This window comes from Notamacropus eugenii, chromosome 1 (assembly GCF_028372415.1).
Source record: "Notamacropus eugenii isolate mMacEug1 chromosome 1, mMacEug1.pri_v2, whole genome shotgun sequence".
NCBI lineage: Eukaryota > Metazoa > Chordata > Mammalia > Diprotodontia > Macropodidae > Notamacropus > Notamacropus eugenii.
This window is the reverse complement of record NC_092872.1, coordinates 721,501,100-721,528,512: the sequence shown is the minus strand read 5'-3', so window position 1 is coordinate 721,528,512 and position 27,413 is coordinate 721,501,100. Positions and strand designations below refer to the sequence as shown.

Sequence of the window (27,413 nt, the reverse complement as noted above, 5' to 3'; positions counted from 1 at the left end):
TTAGGAGTTGGGTGGGAGAGAATAAGGCAGAGGCAAGCTGCACGTTTCCCGGCAAACTGGGGATTCCCAGCCAAACCGGGCTGACTTTGAGGATGGGGGTTGCTCACCAAATGCAGACAGCGGGGTTAGCACATTCTCCTAGTTTGAATTAGAATGTGGCTCATTTCCAGTCTGATCCCAGCAGGATGATTGGGATGTTTGACCAGCTAAGGGTAGATCCACCCTTAAGGTGAAACAGACTTAAAATGTGGCACTTAAGGGCTTGTTGTTTAGGAGCTGAAAGAATAAGAATTCGGTGTCACTGGGTCAGAATTACCCTTTGCTCCTCCCTGAATGCAGTCAGCCTAGAGGGTCAGAGGCATAAATGGACAAGGTGCTTTTTCTAAGGTAATTCTCACTAAGATAATCAGCTGAATTGATGTTATTGGACTGGCAATTTTGTTCCATGTATTAACACTGTAACATCTTTTATGTTGTTATTAGGCTCAAAATTTTCTCACATGGGGATCTGGGAGAACCATTGTATATATTTTTAATTTGAAAAAAAATTTTTTAAAGGGACATGCACATCTTTTTATCTGAATGCTATGAATTTATGACAAACTCTAAGAGAGTGGTTATAATGTTTCCAAACTGTTCTCAATTTAATTGGGCACATTTTACTTTACAATGTATGATTATTTACTCTTGGAGAAAAGTTCCTAGGACCTGGTAAATTCTCCATTCAAGGCAAAACTCAGGACAAGGAGAATTAAAAGGAGTTTGTTATGCTGCGTCAATGTAGAAACACATTGAGGAGTTGATCACCTTAGATCACCAAGGAATTCAAGATGGAACTAATGAGGATTAGGGGACCCCAAAATACTGACACACCGGGTCCTGCTTGAATGAACTCAACACAAGCCTTCTTAAACCAAAGAAAAACAAAGTTTATTAAAGATTCCCCTTACTGGGTTGACTCTTAAAGGAGCCTAAGCATTTGTAACACTTGTATTCACAAGCGGGCCAGAGAGAATCTCAGGTAGACAGTGTGAGTTTGATTGAATGTGAGCACCTTCATGGAGGCAAAATGGACCTTAAATACAGAAAAATACTCAGGGAAGCATCCAAGTGTCTCAAGGTAGTCCCAGGGTCAGAGATCAACCTCATGGAGGATCCTAATGGGAGTGGCTGGTAGTGCAGGCAATCCACAAACCAGGCTGGGCAACTTGGACTTTAAGAGAATGCTAAGTAATGGGGAATATGAAAAGGATGCCTGGATCAAAGGAAGAGAATGCTAAATGGTGGTCAGATAGGGAGTATCTAGATAAAACATGAAAAAGATTCATAAGAGATACTTAATTAGAACCTGGACTGAACTGAGGAAGATGAGACTTTTCAGCCAAGAGAAGGGGAATTATGTGTCATTACATTGGGTCTGGAGGATGCCCTGGATATAACCTGTCATGTCCAAGGCATCTTTCACCTTCTCTGTATGAGTGCTTTCATTTCTCAATAACTTATTATTTCATTATTAAAATATTCATTTGTATAGTTGTTTGTGTTCAAAGCAGCCTAAAATGAAATCACCATGTAAGAGTGAAATTATAATGTTTCTGACCATGAACGATGAGACTAAAAGAGGCCAGAAGGCTTTACCACAGGCTGGGAACAGAGTCCACATGAATATTTGGGGTGGAGATGCCTGTCAATTTGCACATCTCACTATTCTTCTGAGATGCTGCAATTATGCTTTGCTTGCACAGCACAGCATGTTCTTTGATGGCAATAAGCTGTGCTGGGTAGTCCTTTGCCACCGTCTCCCATGTCCCACCACTGATCACAAAATTCTTTAGAGACCCTGGGAATGCCCTTGTATTATGTCTTCTGACCACATCGTGAGTGCCTTCTTTGCATGTGTTCTCCATGAAATAGTCTTTTAGAAAAACATACTTTTGGCATTTCAACAACATGACCAGTCCATCAGAGTTGTGCTCTGCAGTAGAATGTGAATGATTGGCAATCTAACTTGAGAAAGTCAGAGTCCTGTACTATGCCAGGTGACCTTCAGAATCTTCCTAAGATAATTCAAATGGGATTCAAAGAAGATTCACAATTTCTCCATTTGCTGCAGTTAATGGATGGTGCCCTGCTGAGTGGTGCAGAACCTCTATTTTCCTTTTTTCCATTTTCAAAAAAAAATATTTCCCCCAACTACATTTTTTGTTTTTAATTTGTTGTTTTTTTAAAGTTTTCAGTTCCAAATTCTATCACTCTTTCCCTCAATTCCCTACTCTGTAATTTAGATAGTGTAGGTGTAGGGTGTGTTCAGGAAGGACCAGTGCCTTTGGCGTGATGGCTGCCCAGCCCTTTTTGGGACTCTTTCCACCTTTGGTGTCAACCTGTTCCACCTAACTCTCACCTGTGGTTCCAAGAAGCTGCAGCATGTGCATCAGCCACACTCCTGTAAACCATTTCAGCAGACTGGCCAAAACAGGTTGAGGGTAAACAAGGGATCTCAAACCAGTTGGTGAGTTGGGGGGGTGTCTACTCCAAGCACGTGAAGACTTCCTCTGGTGGAATGGGTGGATGAGAACAATTTGTTCCAAAGGCCATGAAGGCAGATGAAGCAGGTGATGTGGAGCACTTAGAGCTTGGTTAGACACTGAAGATGCCAAGGTTATCCACTGCAACCTGACCCAATACCAGCTGTCTTGACTCTGTCCTGCCACTGGACTATGAGGACTCTGGAAGAGAGAGTGAGGCTGATGACTTTATGCAATTCTGCCTTACTTAAATCCAATTTATACATGAATCAAAAGACATCACCCATACTATTTGACTATTATACCTCAAAGTTCTGTGGTGGCAGGCAAGTGATAAATCAGGAGGTGGGAATACACAGGGAGCTGTAGTCACAACCCTGCAAACAGGTGTCCCAGGCCACTGGGTCCTTTCTCATTGGAAGCAGCAGAGGGACCTGGCAGACCCCTGGGTGTCTAAGCAGCCTTTTAAGGATAGCACTGCTCACCTCTGGTGTGAGGAAGGGGGCTAGAAAAGGTGCCTAAACATTGTCTCCTTACCCAGCCCTGGCCTTATTACCATGGCAAGCAGGGAATCCCACTATGTAGTTGAAACACAAAAAGGATAAACAAAAACGTACAAAAACATCTGCAAAGATGATTCCACTCACCATTGGCACATGGAATGTGTACACAGTAATAGACAACACAAAATCCAGTAGACCTGAAAGAAGAACTGCTGTTGTGGCAAGAGAACTCAACAAGTATAGCATCCAAAGAGCAGCTCTGAGTGAAACAAGGTTGGCAAATGAAGGCCAGCTTACTGAATTTGGGGCTGGATACAGCGATTTCTGGAGTGGGCACAGTGAAGGGGAGTGCTGTGAAGCTGCCATGGGTTTTGCAATCAAAACTAATCTAATCAGCAAGCTGGTATGCCTGATAAAAGGACTGAAGGACAGGCTCATGACAATGCGATTGCCACTCACAGGAAAACGTCCTGCCACCATCATCAGTGCCAATCCTCCCACCATGACAAACTCTGATGAAATCAAAGACAAATTTTCAGAAAATCTATAGACCCTTATCATCAATGTGCCAAAAGAGGGCAAGATTATAATTCTGAACAACTTTAATGCTAGAGTAGGCTCAGAAGGCAGACTTGACAGGGAGTATGAGGGAGGAATGGAGTTGGAAACAGCAATAGCAGTGACCATTTACTGCTGAAGACTTGTGCATCATATCACCTTCTCATCACCAACACTGTCTTCCATTTACCTAAACACAATAAAACTTCATGGATGCACCCTTGCAGCAAACATTGGCATCTAATAGCCTATGTGATTATAAGGAGAAGGAACAGACAAGATGTGAGAGTGACAAAGGAAATGTGTGGTGCAGTGTGGTGCAGACTGATTGACCATAGACTTATCCTTTTCAAGCTAAATATTCACATTCGTCAAAAGTGCCACCCTCAAGGCAAAATGACTACCAGAAGAATTAATCTCAACAAATTAGAGTTCTTCTTAGAGTGTGCACAGTTTGTTGCTGACTTGGAGGAAAAGTTGAGCCAACACACAGTTGGCAACAGTGGAGGACAAAAGATATGGGCAGCTTTCAGAGATTTGCTGTACAGCACTGCATTTGCTCATCTGGGTCAGAACACTTGCAAACACCAAGACTGGTTTGATGAAAATGATGGGGAAATTCGGAAGCTGCTAAATGAAAAACAAGTATTTCACAAGATGTGCCAGCAGGATAGTTCATCCACTTCTAAACAGGCAACATTTATTTCCATCAAAAGGAAAGTACAAGCAAAGTTTAGAGAGATGCAGGATTCCGGGCTCAGTAAGAAGATGAAATTCAGTTTTATGCTCATAGTAACAATCCAAAGTGCTTTTATGATTCCCTGAAAGCTTTGAATGGACCAAAAACCTATGGTGCATCACAACTACTCAGTGCTGATGGGGCCACACTCATCAGTGATAAGGACATGATCCTAGAGAGATGAGCTGAACACTTCCATAGTGTTCTCAACAGACCATCATCAATCAATGCTGAGGTCATTGACCCTTTACCTCAGGTTGAAGTCAATCCCTCCTTAGCTGAACTTCCAACTGAAGAGGTTTAGAGGGCTCAATTAGGCTCCTTTCATGTGGCAAAGCACCTGGTACTAATTCTATTCCAGCTGAGATTTACAAAGTAGGGGGACCCCTGCTCATACAAAAGCTAACTGATTTTTTCCAGGTTACATGCAAGAGGAGGTTAGGAGTTCAAGAATGCCTCCATTGTCCATCTCTAAAAAGGTTAAAGGGAACAGATTGCCCTCGAGAATCACAGGGGGATCTCTCTCTTAGTCATTGCAGGCAAAGTTCTTGCTAGAGTACTCCTTAATGGGTTGATCCTTCACCTGGAAGATGGGGATATACCTGTCAGCCATTGTGGCTACAGAAAGGGTCGAGGAACAGTCAATGTGCTACTTGCTGCTGGACAACTCCAGGAGAAATGCCAGGAGCAGAAGAGAGGTCTGTACACAATATTTCCCGGGTTCGGGGTACTGGACAATTCTCTTGTGCCTTCCCAGTCATCAGTGGAGTGAAACAAGTCTGTGTACTTCCCCCATGCTTTTGAGCATGATGTTTTCAGCCATGCTGACAAATGGTTTCAATGAGGATGAAGACAGTATCAAGGTCAACTACTGTACTAATGGCAAGTTCTTCAATTTGAAACAGTTACAAGCCAAGACTAAAGTGGAGGGAGTGTTGGTGCATGATTTTCTGTTTGCAGAAGACTGCACTCAATGCAGCCTCTGAAGCTGAGATGGAACAAAATATGGATCAATTCTCTTCTCCTGTGTTAATTTTGGCCTAATAATTAACACCAAGAAAACACAGGTGCTCCATCAGCCAACATCACACCATCCATATGTGGAACCATCGGTTGCAACAAATGGAGAAGTTTTGAAAGCTATGGATAAGTTCACTTACCTTGGAGGTATACTTTCCAGGGAAGTACACATTGAAAATGGGGTTGATGTATGCAATGCCAGAGCCAAATCTGATAATGCCTTGATACTTGGGAACAGAGGGGAAAAAGGAGATGGGAGGATTAACTAGCAAAAATTGGCTCCCCAATTTCACCATCAGGTCCCTTTCCAGCAAGGGGGCAGGGCTAGAGGAGGGCATAAGGAAGGAGTGTTTAAACAAGAGATCCTCAAGTATGCTGGGGAGGGGATACGACTGGAGCCATTCCTTAGTTTCCCCTTCAATGCCTATGACCCCAGGAGTCAAAGGGCAGGTAGGGCTAGAGTAACTGGTTACAGCAGAAAATTTAGCCTTGTTATGATGGGTAACATTACCCTCAGCCTTCGTTTTTGGCCAGGACTTGGCGAGAGAGGTGGAGAAAGTGACAGCACTTCCAGCACCTAGACTTTCCAGTGGTTCCAAGTCTTGAGAAGACTGGAGGACAGGGTACTGGGGGGCAGCTCCACCACTCTTCCACCCTGAGGGGCCCTTCAGACAAATGGGACAAAAGCTGTACCAATCCAAAAGAAAAAGGTCTTCACTTGGACTTCTACATCTTCAAGTACTTTGAGCAACTTCTGTCCCAGGGCTTAGATTTGGTAACCCAAAGCATTTGTTCAATCCCCAAAGAACTCCCTGGAGAAGGAGAATCTATATCTTTTCTACCTTTACCAAAACCTAAATTATTATTTTTCTTTTTTAAATTAAATACATCCAATTAAATACTTAGCAGTTTTTCAATATTGCAATCACATTCTCTAACAGTTCAATTCACCATTTCACAGCATCCACATCAAAAGAGAGTTGAATTTCTGAAGAACATAATTGCATCACCCTCTAGGTATGATTTTTAAAGTTAGCATTACTTACCAAATAATTTCCCAAAAACCACAATAAAATTTTGAAGTATAATGAAAATAACATTTCAGATTGAAAACAAATTTTACTGTTCTAATGAGAAAAACTGAAAACAAAAACTTGTTGCCCTTTAAATGAAATCAATTCAGTTGAATATATTCTCCAAATTGTTGAGTTACATAGAAAAACATATTGTCCAGCTATGATTTGAACACTCTAGATGGACTGTTGTCCATTATAACAATATTTGTACCAGAAAATTTTGTTCCACCAAAGAACAAAATGAGTATCCATCAACTGTTGAATAGCTAAAGAAATTACAGTGTATTAATTCAAAGGAATATTATTGAAGAATAATGAGGAACATCAGGATTTCAAGGGAAAAGCTGTACTTTTAGGGATTTAATCAGAGTGAGTAAATTTGGATATTTAATGAGGTCTCTTACACTGGGAAATCTAATGAGGTCTTGAGTAAGAGACTTAAGCTTCTTAATTAGATCCCTAACTTTTATCTCCAGCAAGATTTTCCCAATATACACTTTAGTACTGTTCAAATCCAAGGAAAACCATTCAATACCACAGCAACAATTCCATCTTCCAACCACTGACTCCAAAGAGGCCAATGTTACATGAAACCATAAAACTGCAAAAAAAATGTTCTAGGGAAAAGGCAGAGTGGGGAAACATTCCATGCAATGAGTCAAAATGTGAATCAGCAGCTGACTGAGGCCCAAGTCCTGAGGTTCTAACTGCAAAATTCACAATCAAATGGAAGAAAACAGGGAAAAACCATTAGACCCTAAAGATATGATACAACAGCATGGCTTATGGATAGGAAAGGACAGTGATGCACAGATTGAGGGGACTAAATCTGGGAGACAGAATGGCTGAGGAGCCATTACCAGAGGTTCCTAACATTGTACAGGAGGCAACAATTAAACATATTCCTAAGCAAAAGACCAACAAAGAAAAATGTCTGTTTGATGAGGCCTTACAAATAGCTAAGGAAAGAAGGAAAGGGAAAAGAAAAGGGGAGATTTCCCCCAAATGAATTCATAATTTATGAGATTAGCAAGGAGAGATGAGGTTTTCTTGAATGAGCATTGCAACAAAATAGAACAATTGAATGAGAAAGACAAAAGACCTTTTCAAGAAAATCTGAATTATCCTGGGAGTATTGCTTGAAAACATGGGCATAAGGACTACTGGAGCTAAGATGGTAAGGTGAGGCACTGACTTGTCTTGGCTCTTCCAGATTCCCTGGAAAACAACCTTGCAATAATGGCTCAGAATCAGTTTTAGAGGAGTGAACCAGATTACCAGCCTAGGACAGATTGAAGGGTGAGCAGGAAAGCTGTCTCACTACAGTGGAAGAGTGCAGTAAAGTGAAGAAGCCAGTGGCAGGCTTCCCCCTAGGGGGCCATGGCATATTTTAGGGAAGTCTTGAGAAACCTTGGGGTTTCTGAGATAAATGTAATCCCTTTTAGGGTTTCATGCACTATATGAAATATACAATGTCTGATGAGGTCTGTGCTCCAAGGAGAAACCACAGCTTATTAATTAGATCCATAAGTTTTATCTCCGGGAAGATTGCTCCAGTGTACATATTGGAGCACACAAATAAAAATTTATCAGATTCAGGTGGTAACCTTCCCACAATTGTGGCTTTTACCAGGCTTCCTTCTAGTGTGAATATTGTGCTGTCTACTGACCTGCCTCTTCCAGGAAAGGGCAGGTCCTCATTTACTACATTCATAAGTCTTCTCTCCACCAGGAATCCTTGATGTAAAGGAAGAGAGACCCTCCCTGAAGCCAGACAGGGTTCGACCATAAGGTGAAATTTCTGTTGTCTAACATGCTCCATAGTCCATCTGAATGTCTTTGCACATTCATTATGGGAATATGGTTGCTATCTCATGTGAATTCTTATAGGAAATATAGGACATTACCTTCAACTTTTCATACTGATTGCATTAATGAGATATTTTCTCTAAAAGATTCTCTGATGTGAGAGGAATGAATATTTCTCCCATATAAACAATTATTGAATTAGGACTAAGCTTTTTCCCCATTTCCTCATTCAGAGATTTGGCTACTGTGATTCAACCAATCTTTGAAGGGCAGAGTTGATGATCAGATGAAATCTTGGGAAGACTTGTACAACTGTGAAAATTTAGAACTGACCAAAATTTAAAGAGATTTTATTCTAGGTTTATTCTGGCCCATTGTGTTTTAGTCAAACTGGTCTGAGGGACAGTGGACCCCTCTGGTCTAGATTGCCCTACGTAAGGGTGATCTGGATAAGAATAAGTCTCTTTGTTCAAAATTGGGTCAAGATTCATGCCTCCCTCCCCTAAACCCAGTTCTTCTTTAGAATAAATCCAAATCTCCTTATAATTCTCATTCTTTTCAAGTTTTAACTAATTAAAATTGATTTATGCCTATAGGTAACTCCTACTTATCTAAGGGCATAGAAATGTTGAAAGGACTCCATGATTCACCTCTAGTTTGTAAGAGATAGCTAAATGACCACTGTTGTATTAACTAGAAGCTGTCCATAAATGAATGATTACCCAGAAATTATGTGTCTTCAACTTTGCTTTCATCAGAATTGTATAGTAAAATGATGAGTAGCAAGACTGGATCACTCTCTGAAAGCTTTTCCACACTGATTACATGGTTTTATCTCCAGTGTGGATTCTCTGATGTGCAGCAAGAGTGGAGTTCCGTGTGAAAGCCTTTCCACACTGATTACATTTATAAGGTTTCTCTCCCGTGTGGATTCTCTGATGTACAGCAAGTTGGTTGTTTCGTCTGAAAGCTTTTCCACAATGATTACATTCATAAGGTTTCTCTCCAGTGTGGATTTTCTGGTGTGCAGTAAGACTGGATCTCTCTCTGAAAGCTTTTCCACATTGATCACATTCGTAAGGTTTTTCTCCAGTGTGGATTCTTTGATGTGCAGCAAAACTGTAGATCTCTCTGAAAGCCTTTCCACATTCATTACATTCATAAGGTTTCTCTCCAGTGTGGATTCTCTGATGTGCACCAAGCTTGGAGCTGTCTCTGAAAGACTTTCCACACTGATTGCATTCATAAGGTTTCTCTCCAGTGTGGATTCTGTGGTGTACAGCAAGTTGGGAGTTTTGCCTAAAAACCTTTCCACATTGATTACATTCGTAAGGTTTCTCTCCCGTGTGGATTCTCTGATGTACAGCAAGTAGGAAGTTTACTCTGAAAGTTTTTCCACATTGATTACACTCATAAGGTTTCTCTCCAGTGTGGATTCTCTGGTGTACAGCAAGATGGCACTTTCTGATGAAAGCCTTTCCACATTGATTACATTCATAAGGTTTCTCTCCACTGTGGATTATCTGATGTGAAGCAAGAGTGGAGCTTTCTCTGAAAGACTTTCCACACTGCTTACATTCATAGGGTTTCTCTCCAGTGTGGATCCTCTGATGTGCAGCTAGACTGTAGCTGCCTCTGAAAGCCTTTCCACACTGATTACAATCATAAGGTTTCTCTCCAGTGTGGATTCTTTGGTGTTCAATAAGACGGCGCTTTATTCTGAAAGCCTTTCCACATTGATTACATTCATGAGGTTTCTCTCCAGTGTGGATACTCCGGTGTACAGCAAGATAGCAGTTTCTTCCAAAAGCCTTTCCACATTGATTACATTCATAGGGTTTCTCTCCAGTGTGGATTCTCTGATGTTTAGCAAGACTGGAGCTGTCTCTGAAAGCCTTTCCACACTGATTACATTCATAAGGTTTCTCTCCAGTGTGGATTCTCTGATGTTTAACAAGACTTGATCTCCTTGCAAATGCCTTTCCACATTGATTACATTCATAAGGTTTGTCTCCAGTGTGGATAATCTGATGTGCAGCAAGATTGGAGCTCCTTGTGAAAGCCTTTCCACATTGATTACATTCATAAAGTTTCTGTGCAGTGTGGATTCTCTGATGTGCGGGAAGACTGGAGCTGTCTCTCAAAGCCTTTCCACATTGATTACATTCATATGGTTTCTCCCTCGTGTGAATCTTCCAATGTACAGTAAGGTGACCTTTAAATCTGAATCCATTTCCACAATGATTACATTCACAAGACTTCTTACCATCGTGGATTCTCTGATGATGAGTAAGACTGGAGCTCTGTGGGAATGCCTTTCCAAGTTTGGTATACCCATAAGGTTGCTCTCTAGTCTCCATGCTCTGATGTACAGCAAGACTAGAGCTGCAACTCCCAGTCTTTCCACACTGATTACATTTGTGGGGTTTCCTCTCACTGTGAATACTGTGAGGAGAAAGGAAGGATGAGTGTTCACTAAAAGGTACACCACATTCATGAGACTCATGTGGTTTCTCTCCAGTATGAATTTTTTGACAGTATTTCAGGGATGACTGTTGACTCATGTTTTTCCCATAATGATGATAACCATAAGGTTTTTCTCCTGTGTGGATTCTGTCATTTGTAGCACAAATTTCTCTCCCAGTGATGTCACAGGGACTATCACTCATGAGGTTTTCTTCATGTGTTTCCTTTGCAGAAATCCTTAGCTTTTCAGTAGTCTCTTTCATTCCAGGTCTAATCATTCCTTCTGCAAAAAACAGACAGTAAAACATATACACAGAGACACATGTACACAGATATATAATTGGAAACCTTTCCCTCCATTGCAAGAAAATAAACTGATCTACATGGTCCTTCCCCAGGTGAAGAAAAGAGTCATAAAAGACAGAAACATGATTGTCTTAAAATGCCATTAGCTCAAATTTGCAGGATAACTTGACTTATGAAGAGCTTCAGAGACAAACATATTGGGTCTGCAGAAATGTCTGTGAAACTGGCAGACCTAGCATTCTTATTACAATGTCTAGTCAGGCCATGAGCTCAGAATTACTGAGTGACCTGAAAAGTATCCCTGCAGGTGACACTGGACGAGCAACCCTGAAAGTGGGCATCATCTGTTCATGGAACTAGATGGCCCTTCTCCATGGCACTTACTTTTGTTCTACATTTTTTAAGAAAAAACGTTTTATTTTTGTATGCTTGACTTTTCTCTCCCTACCTTTGGGTCTTCTTATTCTCCGAGGCACAAAAATATTGAAATCAGGCCAATTCATAAGCCAAGAATGGTTTATAAGTTGAAGGGAAAAGAAGAGTCAATCATTGTAGGTGGCAAGCTTAGCTGTTGCCTTGTTGTAAGAAACTGCCATGGCAACTGGCAGCCTTGAACAATCACAACTGTGATGAGTCAACAGCCAGCAACACTGGACCAGAGACCACACCAGAAAGAAGATTAGGACTCACTGAAGGCTGGGATAGCTTTTATTACCAATCACATATTTCCAAATTAAAATACACCCTTTTCAAAAGCTAAATAGTATTGTCCATGTAATGGACAACAGTATATTGGAAACATAACTTTTGTATGCACGGAAAAAAAAGGTCAGGTGACTCACTTGCAATATTTGCTTTACCACCAAAGTCTGGAACTGATTCTGCAATATGGCTGATGTGTACCTGGATTTTTTCTCATTCTTGTCTCGATTCTGAATCCTCCCCAATTCTATTCTCCTTAAACAATTATTAATTTCACACCTACAGTTCCCCTTTATTCCAATGTATCCCACTGAACTAGATAGCTTTCTGCTCCCAAACATTCTCCTTTCCCTAGATCAATTAAGACCAAGGTTCCTGATCTGTTGTTTCTTCTCAACCATTTCCATGTTTCTATGACAGATGGGCAGCTCCTTGACAGCAGGAACTGCCTTTTCCCTTCCTAAAACTTGATGAGGTGCCTAGAAAACTGGAGGTGCTTAATCCATGCTTATTGATGGACTGCCAGGACCCATGACTGATGCCAGGCCCCAGCTTCTACCTCAATCCCTATATTCTGGTCTCTGTCTTATTTGTCAAATGCAGCTTCTGGCCTCAGCCTTGTTTCTCTCCTTTTTACACCTTATCTCCTATTTCAGTGAACTTTCTCTAGTTCTAAACCTGATGGGACCTGACCAGATGCATGGTAAAGATTACAGAGACTTCTTTGTAGGTTCTTGAAGAATCTCTTACTATGGAACACCTGGGAATTTCTACTACCCACTTCATCAGACTGAGAGTGGCTGTCAGATTCAATAAATCTGCCAAACAGTTCTCCAAGAAGGGTCCAAAGATCGAGCCTTGGAGATCAAGGAGGGCACATGGGTTGATGATTTACGTAAAGTATATCCTAGGATTAATTCTATGTGAGTGGCAGATAACTAAAAATCTCTGAGAAAGAATTCCAAGTCAGGTGTTCCTGCCCCCAAATCTAGCACTTGCACTGCCCCAAGACCCAGAGTCACAGCTCTCATATACCTGCTTTCATGTCACTAACCTGTACAGCAGCTCCTCAGGCCTTCTTGTTCCAGCTTTTGTGGTACTTCCCTTTCCTCCAAATAAAAAGCCAAACATTCTCTGGGAACTAGAAGCCCTAAGGATGTGGAATAAGGAATGAACATGGAGAAAAACTTAAAATTGAGTTTTCTTTAGGGAAAATAGTATACATACAAAGCTGCTCCATTTTGAGAATCACTCCAACATGCTCACACACATCTGACTTCTTCCATTAATGCCTGTAACCAAAAAAAGATGTGCCATATCAGCACTGACCTCCAGAAAACTAGAGCTTGATGAATCAGTTTTGGCTTTGTCTCCTATCCACCCAAGAAACCTATAAAACCTTTTCACTGTTTCTTCAAGGAGTGCCTTTCATGGCGAGATTCTCCTTTTGGGGAACTCCATGAAGCTTACTCAAATTCAAATTGTTAGCCAGTCTGTGATTCCTACCATGTATAGGGGGCATGAGAGCAAGGAGCAAAGGATGGTTCCCAGAAGCCCTTAAGCATGGTTTCATAGCATTCATTTTTGAGAACTTTGGGGAAAGGTGGGGGAGAAGGTCATGGAGCCAACTGGGAATGAGAAAATTAAATCATGGTGCACCTTCACCATAGGAGGGATGCATTGCAGACTTTCCATAATCTAGAAATTAAGAGGCAGCTGGTAGTGCAGAGGAGAGAGTCCTGGGATGAGAATGAGGAATGCCAAGGTTTAAATCCAGCCTCAGACAGTTACTAACTGTGTGTCTCTGGAAAAGTCACTTAACTTCTGTTTGCTTCAGTTTTCCCAAATGCCAGATGGGGATAATAATATGAGCTAATAACATAATATTGTAAAGAAGTACTCTACACAACAGCTGATGAACAACAGGTGAAGACAAAGATTCATTTCCCTCCATCCTTTTCCACCACCTGTACTGGATAGTGGAGGCAATTTAAAGAAAGACTAAGGAGAAACATGTGACACTTGGCACACCCAGAAGATGAGAGTTTCAAACTGATGCTTGTCAAAAAGAAAGATATCCTAAATAATTGGCCCATCCCAAAGAGGAAGAGGGTACAAAGAGAACTATACTTTCTGAGCACTTTACAGAGATCTGGCAAAAACAATGAATGTCCAGGGAGAGCTTGGGGTAAATAATCCAGAGGATTAGTGCTATAACTGAGATGCTTCACCACTGATCTGATCTTTGACTTCAAGCTACCTAGAATTGCCAAGAGACAGCTTACAGGAGCAACAAGGGAACATACATGTTATCTTCACACCATCTAGTCTGATGTAGAAGGCAGCAGAAGGACAGAAGAACACCCCATTTCCCTTCCTGGTAATTGATAAATGATCCAAAGCCAGCACAATAAGGGATGAAGATACTGCCTTTGATAGCAGAGGGGCCAGGGGAAATGTCCTTACCCAAGGAGAGTAGGTTTTGGGCAATCTCCTGCATGACCTCCTTGTAAAATTTCTTCTGAGGATGGTCTAAGAGGTCCCATTCCTCTGGGGTGAAGTCCACAGACACATCCTGGAATGTCACCAGCTCCTAAAACATCAAGAGTCACAAGACTGAGACCTAAAAAAGACTCCAGAATTCAGGCAGTCTAACCCATATCAAGTGAGAAGAGGAAACTGAAGTGCAAAAAGGGGACTGACCTAAGAGTCATATCCTTGTTGAGTAAGAGAGTCAATACTTAAAACCATAGTCACTGAGAAGTCACTGAAAATTGAGAAAAGTATTTGATATGAGCAGTTGGAATAAACCTGAAGAATGTCTTACTATGGAATGTGGGACAAATTTTGTGTTGTTATCTGTGATTCTGAAAGATCTCAGGAAGAGGAACGAGAGAAATGTGAAATTTCTTCCTTATTTGAACTGATAAAAGCAATGTTCTAAATAATATTATATCAGGTTTGTGAGAAGCTGGCAAGTAGAGTGTATTCTGGGGTGTGAGGGGCAGAATGAATGTTTGATTAAAGGAGAGGGAAGAAAAATATCTAGCTAATTACCTCAGAGCCTGAATCAAAGTTCTATCCAGATAAAACATGAAAACGATTCATAAGAGATATTTAATTATAACCTGAACTGAACTAAGGGAGATGAGACTTTTCAGCCAAGTGAAGGAGAATTATGTCATTACATTGGGTCTTGAGAATGCCCTAAATATAAACTGTCATGGCCAAAGCATCTCTACCTTCTCTTTATGATTGCTTGCATTTGTCGATAACTTACTATTTCATTAATAAAATATTTAGTAAGGTAGTTGTTCATTGTTGTTGGATTTTTGTGTTCAAAGCAGCCTAAAAAGACATCACTACGTAAGGTTGAACGTACAATGTTTGTGACCATGGATGATCAGACTAAAAGAGGCCAGAAGGCTTTACCACAGGCTGGGAACAAACAGTCCACATGAATATTTGGGGTGGAGAGGCCTCTCCATTTGCCCATCTCACTATTCTTTTGACATGCTACAATTCTGCACCATGTTCTTTGATGCTGATAAGCTATTCTGGGTAGTCCTTTCTCACTGTCTCTGATGACTCACCACTGATTACAAAATGCTTCAGAGACCTTTGGAATGCCCTTGTATTATGTCTTCTGACCACATTGTCAGTGCCTACTTTGCATGTGTTCTCCATAAAAGTCTTTTAGGAAAACATACTTTTGGCTTTTCAACGTGGCCAGACCATCAGAATTGTGCTCTTTGCTATAGCACATGAATGATTGGCAATCTAACATGAGAAAGCCAGAGTGCAGTACTTTTCCAGGTGACCTTCAAAATCTTCCTAAGATAATTGTAATGGGATTCAAAGAAGATTCACAATTTCTCCATTTGCTGCAGTCGGTGAATGGTGCCATGCTGAATGGTGGAGAACCTCTATTTTCCTTGTATACATTTTCTGAAATATTATTTCCCCTTACTACAGGGTTTTTTTTAATGTTTTTTTTTCTATACCTTTCAGTTCCAGATTCGATCACTCTTTCCCTCTCTTCCCTCTGCCACTAATTTCCATAGTGTAGGTGTAGAGTGTGCTCAGGGAAGACCAGTACCTTTGGTGTGATGACTGCAGAGCCCTATTTGAGGTTCTTTCCAACTTTGGTATCTACCTGTTCCACCTAATTCTCACCTGTGGCTCCAACAAGGTGCAGCATGTGCATTGGTCACACTCTAGTAAACCAGGTTGAGGGTAGCTAAGTGTTTCCAAATCCATTGGTGAGTTAGGGGGGTGTCTACCTCAAGTATGCAAAAACTTCCTCTGGTGGAATGGGTGGATGAGAATAATTTTTTGCAGTGGCCATGAAGGCAGATGGAGCAGGTGATATGGAGTACTTAGAGCTTAGTTAGACAAGACATCACTGCTTCCTGAGACAGTGCCCGCCATCTTCACTTGGTCCTGCCACTGAACTATGATGATTCTGGAGGGAGTGAGGCTGATGACTTCATACAACTCTGCCTCACTTAAATCCAATTCACACATGAATCAAAAGACATCACCCACACCATTTGACTATTATACCTCAAAGTCTTCTGGCAGTAGGCAAGTGATGAAGCAGCAGGTGTGGATACACTGGGAGCTATAGTCATGACCCTGCACACAGGTGGCCCAGCATTGTTTCTCAGTGGAAGCAGCAGTGGGACAATTCAGCCCCCTGGGTGTCTGAGCAGCCTTTAAGGATTGCATTGCTCAACTCCTGGTGTGAGGACAGGGGCTAGAAAAAGTGCCCTAAACACTGTCTGTTTACCCAACACCCTATCCTGATTACCGTAGCAGTTGAGGAATCCCACTATGCAGTCAAAACACACAAAAATTATAAAATGTATGGAAAATCTGCAAACAACAAAACATTTACTCACCATGGGCACATGGAATGTGTGCACACTAATAGATAACACAAAATCCAGTAGACCTGGAAGAACTGCTCTTGTTGCAAGAGAACTGAACAGGTATCTCATCCACAGAGCAGCCCTGAGTGAAACAAGGTTGGCAAAAGAAGGCAGCCTTACTGAAATTAGATACACCTTCTTCTGGAGTGGGATCAGTGAAGGGGAGTGCCGTGAAACTGGCGGGCGTTTTGCAATCAAAACTAATCTAATCAACAAGCTGCTATGCCTGCCAAAAACAGTGAATGGCAGGCTCATGACAATGTGATTGCCATTTGCAGGAAAATGCCAAGCAACCACCATCAGGGCCTATGTTCCCACCATGACAAACCCTGATGAAGTCAAAGAGAAATTTTATGAAGACCTAGAGACCCTTATCATCACTGTGCCAAAAGAGGACAAGCTTATAATTCTGGGTGACTTTAATGCTAGAGTAGGCTCACAAAGCAGACTTGACAGGGAGTCCTAGGGAGGAATGGAGGTGGAAAGAGCAACAGTGGTGGTCATTTCCTGCTGAAGACTTGTGTATTGTATGACCTTCTCATCACCAACGCTGTCTTCTGTTTACCTCAGTGCAATGAAACTTCATGGATGCACCCTTGCAGCAAACATTGGCATCTAATAGACTAGGTGAATGCAAGGAGAAGAGACAGACAAGATGTGAGAGTGACAGAGGCAATGTGTGGTGCAGTGTTGCACTTATTGGAGAATTATCCTTTCCAAGCTAAATATGTGCATTCATCAAAAGCACCATCCCCAAGGCAAAATGAATACCAGAAGAATTAATCTCAACAAACTAGAGCTCATCTCTGAACATAAACAGTTTATTACTGACTTGGAGGGAAAGTTGAGCCAACACACAGTTGGCAACAGTGGAGCAGAAAAAGGGTGGGCAGCTTTCAGAGATTTGATGCACAGCCCTGCATTTGCTCATCTGGGTCAGAACACTCACAAACACCAAGACTGGTTTGATGAAAATGATGAGGAAACTTGGAAGCTGCTAAATGAAAAAGAAGTATTCCACAAGATGTACCAGCAGGATAGCTCATTCACCTCTAAGAAAGCAGCATTTAATTCCATCACAAGGAAAGTATAAGCAAAGCTTAGAGAGATGCAGGATTCCTGGCTCAGTGAGAAGGCAGATGAAATTCAGTTTTGTGCTGATAGTAACAATCTAAAGTGCTTTTGTGATTCCCTGAAAGATATTTATGGACCGAAAACCTATGGTGCATCACAACTACTCAGTGCTGATGGAGCCACATTGATTAGGAACAACAGACCATCATCAATCAATGCTGAGGCCATTGACCATTTACCTCAGGTTGAAGTCAATCCCTCCTTAGCTGAACTTCCAGCTGAAGAACAAGTTTAGAGGGCCATTAGGCTTATTTCACGTGGCAAAGCACCTGGTGCTGAGTCTATTCCAGCTGAGATTTGAAAGGTAGGGTGACCATTGCTCATACAAAAGCTGACTGAAATTTTTCAAGTTATATGGCAAGAGGAGGTTATCCTCTAGAGTTCAAGGATGCCTCCACTGTCCATCTCTATAAGGGTAAAGGGAATAGATTGTCCTGTGACAAACACTGGGGGAACTCTCTCTTAGTCATTGCAGGTAAAATTCTTGAAAGAGTACTCCTTAATGGACTGATCCTTCACCTGGAAGACAGGCATACATCTGAGAGCCAGTGAGGTTTCAGAAAGGGCATTTAGGGTTAAGAACAGTTGATATGGTGATTGCTGCCCCACAATTCCAGGAGAAATGCCAGGAGCAGAAAAGTGGTCTGTACACAATGTTTGCAGATCTGATCAAGGCTTTTGACACTATTAATAGTGAATGGACAATTACATCAAAATTTGGTTGCCCAGAGAAGTTCATCAACATTGTCCATCAATTTCATGATGGCATGTTTGCCCAGGTTCGGGATAATGGACAATACTCTCGTGCCTTCCCAGTCAGCAGTGGAGTGAAACAGGGCTGTGAAGCTTGCCCCTATGTTTTTTAGCATGAGGTTTACAGCTATGTTGACAAATGCTTTCAACGAGGATGAACATAGCATCAAGGTCAATGACTGTACCGATGGCAAGTTCTTCAATCTGAAAAGGTTACAAGTGAAGACCAAAGTGGAGGGAGTGTTGGTGCATGATTTTCTCTTTACACAAGACTGTGCACTCAATGCAGCCTCTGAAGCTGAGATGCAACAACATAAGGATCAATTCTCTGCTTCCTGTGCTAATTTTGGACTCATAATTAACACCAAGAAAAGACAGGTGCTCCATCAGCCACCATCACACCATCCATGTGTGGAAGCATCAGTCACAACAAATGGAGAAATTTTGAATTCCATTGATAAGTTCACTTACCTTACCAATGTACTTTCCAGGGATGTACACACTGACAATGAGGTTGATGCATGCGTTGCCAGAGCCAGCTCAATGTTTGGGAGACCCCAAAGAATAGTTTGGGAGAGAAGAGGTATTAGAGTATCATAATGAAGGTCTACAGAGCCTTTGTACTAGCCTTATTGTTACATGCTTGTGAAACATGGAGAACCTACCAGTTCTGTGCAAAGTAACTGAATTGCTTCCATTTGAACTCTTAGGAAGATTCTGATGACCACCTGGCAGGATTAGGTACCAGAAACTGAAGTCCTTGTTGGAGCTGAACACTCAAGTATTCAAACTGTGCTTTAGAGAGTGCAACTGCAATGGGTTGGCCACATTGAACAAAAGCAAAATGTACGCTTGTCAAAAAGACTATTTTATTGAGAAGTTGCATGGGGTATGGGATCGCATGGTGGTAAGAAGCAATAGAAGGATACTCTCAAGGTGTCTCTGAAGAACTTTGGATTTGACTATGCCACATGGGAGACAGTGGTGCAGGACCGCTCAGCATGTGTGCCCACATCAGAGAGGATGCTGTGCTCTTTGAGCAAAGCAGAATTGAGACAGCACAAAGTAAAGCAGGATGCACAAATCTGGGATATCCACCCCAAATCTTCACACAGACAACCTGTCCCCAACCTGTGATAGAACATTCTGAACTGGTATTGGTTTGATCAGCCACAGCTGGACACACTGAAATTTCACTTGATCATGGTGATGTCATTTTGGTCCTCTTTGACTACAACGGACAACAACCAACTAAACAGTAAGACATGGGTTACACATGTGCAATAATGTAAAACATTTCTGTAGTAGTAACTTTGCACAGAAAAACTTGGGGAAAAAAGAGAAAAAGAATATAAGATACAAGGTGGAAAATAACATGCTCCAGGCTGTATGCAAACAGTATCAGTCCTTTTTCTGGAGGCAGATAATAGACTTTGGCATTGGTCCTTTGAGCATTTTCTTGGGTCACTATATTAGAAAGAATAGTGAAGTTATTCACAGTTCTTCATTGATCCATACTGCTGTTACTGTATATAATGTTCAGCTGCTTCTGTTCACTTCTTTTGCATCAATTCAAGTAAGTCTTTCTAGGTTTTTTCTGAAATCGTCCTCCTAGTCATTTCTTATAACACAATAATATCCCATTACAATTATAGACCAGAGATTGTTTAGCCATTCTCCCACTGATGAGCAACTATTCAATTTCCCATTTCTAGCCAACACACTAAGAGTTCCTGAAAGGCCCTTGGGTTTGGGTTAATCATATACCAGATCACTGCAGTCATTTAATATAAGGTACTTTATATCAATCTACTCCATTGATCCATCACTTCAATTCTTAGTCAGGACCACAATGTTTTGATAATTATGGCTTTATAACACAGTTTGAAATCTGCCATGATATTTTTTGTTCATTCCTTTGATTACCTCATCCATTTAGTAAACCTGTATTTTCCTGTTGTTACTACCAGGTCAAAATGACCACACGCATCAGAGAATGGAGCCATATGCAGTTCCTTGGTTACATAGAAATAAGAGTAATGGTGGAAGGTTCTTTCTTATGTTAAAAAAAGAGCAACATTTAATTATTATAGGTTGTATTTCAACTAATGCATCAGAAAGATATTGACAGTTTCCTCAAGAGAAGTAAAGGCTCTAAACATACCTCTAGAACTCTGGAAATTTGGGAGGACAAACGTCAAAAGAAGAGGTCATATACAAGCAAGACAAGCCAAATCTGATAATGCCTGGACACTTGGGAACAGTTGTTGATATTTCCAATCTGTTACATGCACAATGAATATTTGGTCAATATGCCTCGAATTTGTTGGTCTTCAATTTCCATATAAGGATATGATTCAAGTTATCAGAGATTCTGACATTTGGGAATAATTCTCCATCCACATTATACTTTATATTTGATCATAGTAATTTCTTCTTTAAAAATACCTCACACATGGTCTATTTTTTAACCTAGATATAAATTTTCACTTCCTTTGTTATTTTTCTTTGAAACAATTAAGGTGTTTATTGGACATTGAGATTCCCAAGAGTTTATAATCCTTGTTTTTCACTAGGGTCTCTAGAGTTACTCTTCTTTATTGCGGAGTATTCATCACAGGGGCTTTGACTTCAGGAAGACAGCCCTCTTATTTATCAATAACTGATCCATGAATGCCTAACACCCAACAAAAGATCTTTAAGACCTCTGTCCTATGCAGGCCTTCCATGTTCATCTCTCCTCCCTACAGGATGGGGTTATGAACTCCAACCTTCATTTAAGTAGAAAGCCCATTTCAGACATTTCATTTCTCAGATGGCTCAACACCTCTGGGGCTTAGCTCTGAGCCCCTGAACAGGGGCTTACTCCAAACTGTTTATCATTTGTGTGTTTTCCTCTTCTTTTAGACTGTCAGGTCCTTGAGGCTAAGAGGTTTCTAAAAGCCAGTAAGAGAAAAACTTTCAAATGCAATGAAAAGGAAACTGAAATATTTAAGACTATTCCAAACCTACTAGATATGAGGAGAGAATGAAACAATGTGTTCCAGAGAGCAGTGAAGCTCAGTATGCAGCACAGGGAGATTTATCCTGAAAATATATATATAGCAATGAGGGATAAAAAGGGATGTTCAAGGATTAAAAAAGTCAAATGTCTTTAGAAATCAAATCAGAATTGAAGACAGTGTTTGTTGCTTTGTACCCCATGGAATTTTTGAAAAAAGTAATTGTGGTCTGGGGCAGAAAGATACTCAAACATACATAAAAAGGCAGAAATTATGAATAAAGCCTTTTATTCTGCAATAAAATAAAAATGGATATTGGTTCAAAGATAAAAGATTCAAACTCAAATGAAGACTTAACGACAATATATAGACATTTAATTCTATAGTCATGAAATAATGGGGGCAGAGTGGATAGAATGTTGGGCCTGGAGTTAGGAAAATCTGAGTTCAAATTCAGCTTCAGACTCTTACTAGCTATGTGATCCTGGGCAGGGCATTTAACTCTGTCTGCTTCAGTTTCCTCATCTGAAAAATGAACTGGAGAAATAACAACCACTCCAACCTCATTGCCAAGAAAACCCCAAATGGGGTCGCAAAGACTTGGACATGGCTGAAAAACATCAGTAATAATAACAAAATGATGACTGACATATTTCACAGCTGAAGAAAATAACAACAATTATTGGGAAAAATAAAATCACTACAATATTATCAAGGGGAATGATGAAAAGAAGTAAGAATGTAGGAGGAAGAGACATCAGACTAAAGTAGACAGCATTGGTCAGCACTATGTGGGATGGGGAGCAGGGGAGAGAGAAGAGAGAAAGAGAGAGAGAAATGAATGGAACAGATCAAACAAGGGAGACTCAGAATCATTAGAACTCAGAAACACCATGTTTGGTAAAATGGAAAATAGACTGATTGAGGCAATACTCCTTATTGGTTAAAGTAAACACTGTGGAGTCTGGAAGGAAATTAGCATTAGACCAACATCTCATACAATACTCTACAACACCTTCTATATGGATGTCACTGTTGCTGTCAGTTGCTTCAGTCATGTCTGACCCTCCATGACCCCATGTGGTATTTTCTTGTCACAGACCTGATATCTTAAGAACCAAAGGGCAAAACACAAATTGAAAGAACCCACCAATCACCTCCTAAAAAAGACGTGAAATGAGAACTCCCAGGAATATTATAGACAAATTCCAGAGCTCCCAGGTCAAGGAAAAAAAAAGAGCATAATCAGCCAGAAAGAAGCAATTCACATGTCATGGAGCCACAGTCAGGCTAACACAAAAAATTAGGAACTTTTACATAAAAAAAAAAAATCAGAGAGAATGGAATATGATATTCAGCAGGACAGAGGAACTAAGATGGTGACCAAGAACCACATACCCAGAAAAAGTGAATAAAATCCTTCAGGGGAAAGAAAAAATGAACATTCAATAAATAGAGGATATTTAAGCATTCCTAAGGAAATGACCAGAGCTGAACAACAAATGGGTCTGTAAATACAAGACCCAAGAGAAACATCCAAAGGTAAATAGGAAAGAGAAAACAAAAGGTCCCATGAGGTTAAATTGTTTATATTCTTACATTGGAAGAGGATACTTGGAACTCTGAAGAACTTTATGACTATTAGGGCAAATAGACAGAGTATACATTGACAGTATACGTTAATTGTGATAGGGTGATATTGAAGAAAACAAAACTAAGGAGTGAGAAAGAGAATGACACTGCAAGAAGAAGGAAGGGAAAGGTACATGGGGGTGAATTATCTCACAGAAAAGAAGCAAAGAAGAGCTATTACAGTGAAGGGGAACACAGGGGAGCTGGGAATGGAGGGCTTGAGTCTTTCTCTTATCAAAAAGAGGGAATAATATACATGCTGAGATGGGTACAGATATCTACCTCATCCAACAGGGAAGTAGAAAGGGACTTGGATAAGGGGGGAGGGGAGAGACTGATAGAAGGGTAAACTGGAGGACGTACTGGTCAGAGGCAAAACACTGACGCGGAGGGTAAAAGGTCAAAGAAAGAGAGAGTGAGAAGGGGACATAGGATGGAGGGATATATACAGGTATCATAACTGCCAATATGAATGCAGTTGACTCAATCACAAAATGCATTAATATATGTGAAACAGGTCATTTTGGTTGTACTAAATTTGAGTTGGTTGTTTTGTTCAGAAATAAAATCAATTCAACGAAGATTACAGGGAAAGTTGACAACTGGGAAAAAATTGATAAACATATCAAATATTTAGATAAAGTACTGAGTCAAAATTTACAAGAATGCAAGTCACAAACCAATTGATAAATGGTCAAAGGATATGAATAGGCAGTTTACAAACAAAGAAATCAAAGCTATTTATAATCATATTAAAATTTTCTGAAGGAGTACTGATTAGAAAAAAGCAGCTTAAAACAACTCTCAAATTAAAACCAAACTCATACCTATTTAACTGACTAATACAACAGAAAAGGGAAATGATAAATATTTCAGGGAAATAGGAAAATTGAGGCACTAATGCATTGTTGCTGGATTTGTGAATTGATTCACTCATCATGGAAAATAATGTGGAACTGTACTCAAAATGCTATATAAGGTGGATGCCCTTTGACCCAGCAATAACATTATGAACTCGCTATCCACAAAATACTTTTTTTAAACAGGTAGAAAAGACCTACTCATACGACAGTATTTATAATAACTCTTTCTGTGGTAGCAAAGTATTTGAAATTGAGGAGATGCCCATGAATTGGGGAATGCCTTTACAAGTTGTAGCATATGATGGCGATGGAATACTATTGTGTTACAGAAAATGACAAGGAGGATGATTTCAGAAAAACCTAGAAACGTTGAAATGAACTGATGCAGCATAAACTGATGCAGGATGACATTTTACAAAGTAACAGCGATATTGCATGATGAACAACAGTGACAACTTAGCTATTCTCAGCTATATAATAAATTAAGACTATCTGAAGGATTCATGATGAAAAATGCTCTCTCCCTCCATAGAAGGAACTGTTTCAGAATACTAGACCCAAAGCACACGAGTTTTCGCTTGCTTTCTTTTTCGTTCACTTTTCCCTCAAGAAAATGACAAATATGAAAATACTTTACGTAATTGCATATGTAGAACCTGTTTTGGATTGCTTACTGTATGTAGGAGGGGTAAGAGGAAGGAGACAGGTACAACACTGTGACCTCAAAATTTAGGAATAAAAATATTTTTATATGTAATTGGGGAAAAATGAAACATTGTTTCAAAAAAGATTAAAAGCCAATGGCAGCTAGGAGACATAGTAGATTGTGCCAGGCCTGGAGTCAGGAGGATCTGAGTTCAAATTTAGCCTCAGACGTTTTTCTAGCAATGTGACCTAGGGCAAGTCACTTCCCCCAGTTTTCTCAGTTTCGCCTATGTAAAATGTGCTGGAGAAAGAAATGGGGAAACCCTCCAATAACTCTGCCAAGAAAACCCCAATGTGTCACAAAGAGTCAGACAAGACTAAAACAACTGGAAAACAACAAATACCCATTCCCCAATAGATAAATGGTTAAAAGATCTGAACAAAAACATTTTCAGAAGCAACTGCCAAGAATCCCCAGCCATATGAAAAAATGCCCCAAAACACTAAGAAGAGAAAAGAAAACCACAGCACTGAGAATTCATCTCACACTCTGCAAAACGGACAGCAATGACAATAGCACCAGCCAATGCTGGAGGAGCTGTGGGAAGCTGGGCACACAAACACACTGTGGATGCAGCTATGGAATGGGAGAAGATCATGGAGATATAAGTTCAAATGCGGCCTCAGACACTGACTAGTTATGTGACCCTGGTTGGTAACTCACTGAATCTGTTGGCCTCAGTTTCCTGAACTGTGAAATAAAGATAAGAAGAGCAACTACTCTATAGGGCTGTTGTGAAGATGGTTAAAAGTAGATTGGAGGGAGAAAGTAATTCCCTCTCCTGGGTCTCTGCCTTTGACCCCTATACCTGTTTGATAAGAACTGAGTGTCTCCTTTAGGACAGCCCTTTCTTTCCCCCACTGGAAAAGAAAACTCCCAGAATTTTGAATAGTTCCCCAACTCAGTCCTTTCCAGTATCCTCTTTAACAAGGGAAGTACTAAGCCCTTAACAAATGCTAACTAAGTAACAGCTAAAGAAGGCATTCTTTTCTTTGGCCTGGTCCAAACAGCTCTGCGAAGGGACTTTGAACATGGGAATGTGAACCAGAAGCCAACTTAACCTGTTCTCTAGAGTTGCTATATTTTCCAAAAACACAGGAGCACAGTATGCAAGAGGCCAGGAGCACCTCAGCATCTGCTCATAGCATTTACTCCTGTCACCCCTCACTGCCCCCTCAGTGTGCCCTTGATGATGCCCAACTACAAGACAGGGTGCAACTGACAGATTAACTATTTGTGTAGATTACACCATGGAGCATAACAGAGCATCCTGTCTTCCAGGTCTGCCAGGGAGAGCTTGGACAAAGAGGCAAAGGGGAAGGGGGAAAGCAGTCCTATGGATATGTGGGGGAGGGGTGCCAGGAATGGATACAGGACCAAAGACAAGACCACTACAGAGCAGAGGAAGGAGTGGAGAGGTCTTAGGAGGGCAGCCACTGGGGATGAGGAGTAGTTCGTGATTGTGACACCAATATGCCATGGATTAATTCAAAGGACAGAGAACAGAGCGGTGTTGTTACTACCATTTTCAACGTCCTGCCTACTTTCATAAAGAAACAATCGATAGAGGATTGCCAGACTTGCAGACAATCCTCTTTGTCTATGGAAATGGCCTCTTTGGGGGGGTCAAATCTGTAGATGGAGTGCACTCACCTGGGGTGGGGGTCGGCAGCTGTCCAGGGCCATTCCTTCTGGCTCCACACTCCCAGACTGGGCCAGGCTTTGGTCTTCTGCAGGCTGAGCTGGGGAGACAGAAGGATTGCTGGGCAGGAGGCTGGGCTATGGGGATTTACAGGGAGTGAGGCCCTGCCCTCAGCAGAGAGAATGAAGCCCAGAGGCAAGGTCAAGATGGAAAGAGATGGTCCCACTCTCTCCCATTCCTCTTCTTTCCTCTTCCCCTCCCCAGTTTTCACTCAGATCACCAAGAAGCAGAAGGGGCTTGGAATCCCACATGTGACAACAGCAGTCAGAGGCTCAGTGGCTCCTGAATCAGAGATTTCCCTCTGATTGGGTAGGGGACCAGGAACCCGAAAGGGCAACCCAGCTCCAGAACTTTCTCCCACACAGCCACCTACGTACTGAATAATCCGTTCAATTGCATCTCGAGGTGGCCCTCGTTCAGCCCAGCCCTCCATTGTGGGTTACCTTGGAAACACCCCAGGATATTAATCTTCATCCAGACCCCTTCTCCTTTACCTCAGGATCACCATAGGCAAATTGCCACCCCTCAAATCCATCCCTAAACTTCATACTATCTTTACGTTTTCCCTATAAAAGTCAGTCTTGACCAGACCAAAAGGGCAGATTAAAAAAACAAAACCATCTCACCCTCCTTTATTTACTGGCAACACAATTAGCCTAGTCTCTGAATGAAAAAAGGCTTGAGGGGCCCAATTCCTTGGAGGCAGATCCAGGCCTTCACACTGGCAATTCCAGGGTCACTCAAGCCTTTCACTTGTGTTTTACTCAAGAGAGGATTCCTGGATCCCTGAGGGGAATTTTGTGAAAAGCTGACAAAATCTTAAATGGGGGTAGCCCCAGATTCTTGAGAAGTGAATGGGAGTCTGGAAAAGAGATAGCAGTAGGAAGCCTCTCCAGGAACCAGGTTGTGGGGGAAGGATTGCTCCAGGGGGACCTGGAGCTAGACTCACCACATGGTCAGAAGGGAAGGACGAGACCCAATGG

At 41.2% G+C, this 27,413-nt stretch overlaps 1 protein-coding gene across 1 annotated transcript in view; it reads right to left on the bottom strand.

Annotated features, from left to right (window-relative positions):
• Window positions 1-1,505: 1,505 nt before the first annotated feature.
• Window positions 1,506-27,413, bottom strand: part of LOC140521698 (uncharacterized) — a 31,172-nt gene continuing 5,264 nt past the window's right edge. The window contains 5 exon segments of the mRNA XM_072637002.1: window positions 1,506-9,060; window positions 9,062-10,979; window positions 12,759-12,854; window positions 14,171-14,297; window positions 26,382-26,470. Of these exon segments, the coding sequence (XP_072493103.1) occupies window positions 9,024-9,060; window positions 9,062-10,979; window positions 12,759-12,854; window positions 14,171-14,297; window positions 26,382-26,414 (2,211 nt within the window). The 5' untranslated portion in view covers window positions 26,415-26,470 and the 3' untranslated portion in view covers window positions 1,506-9,023.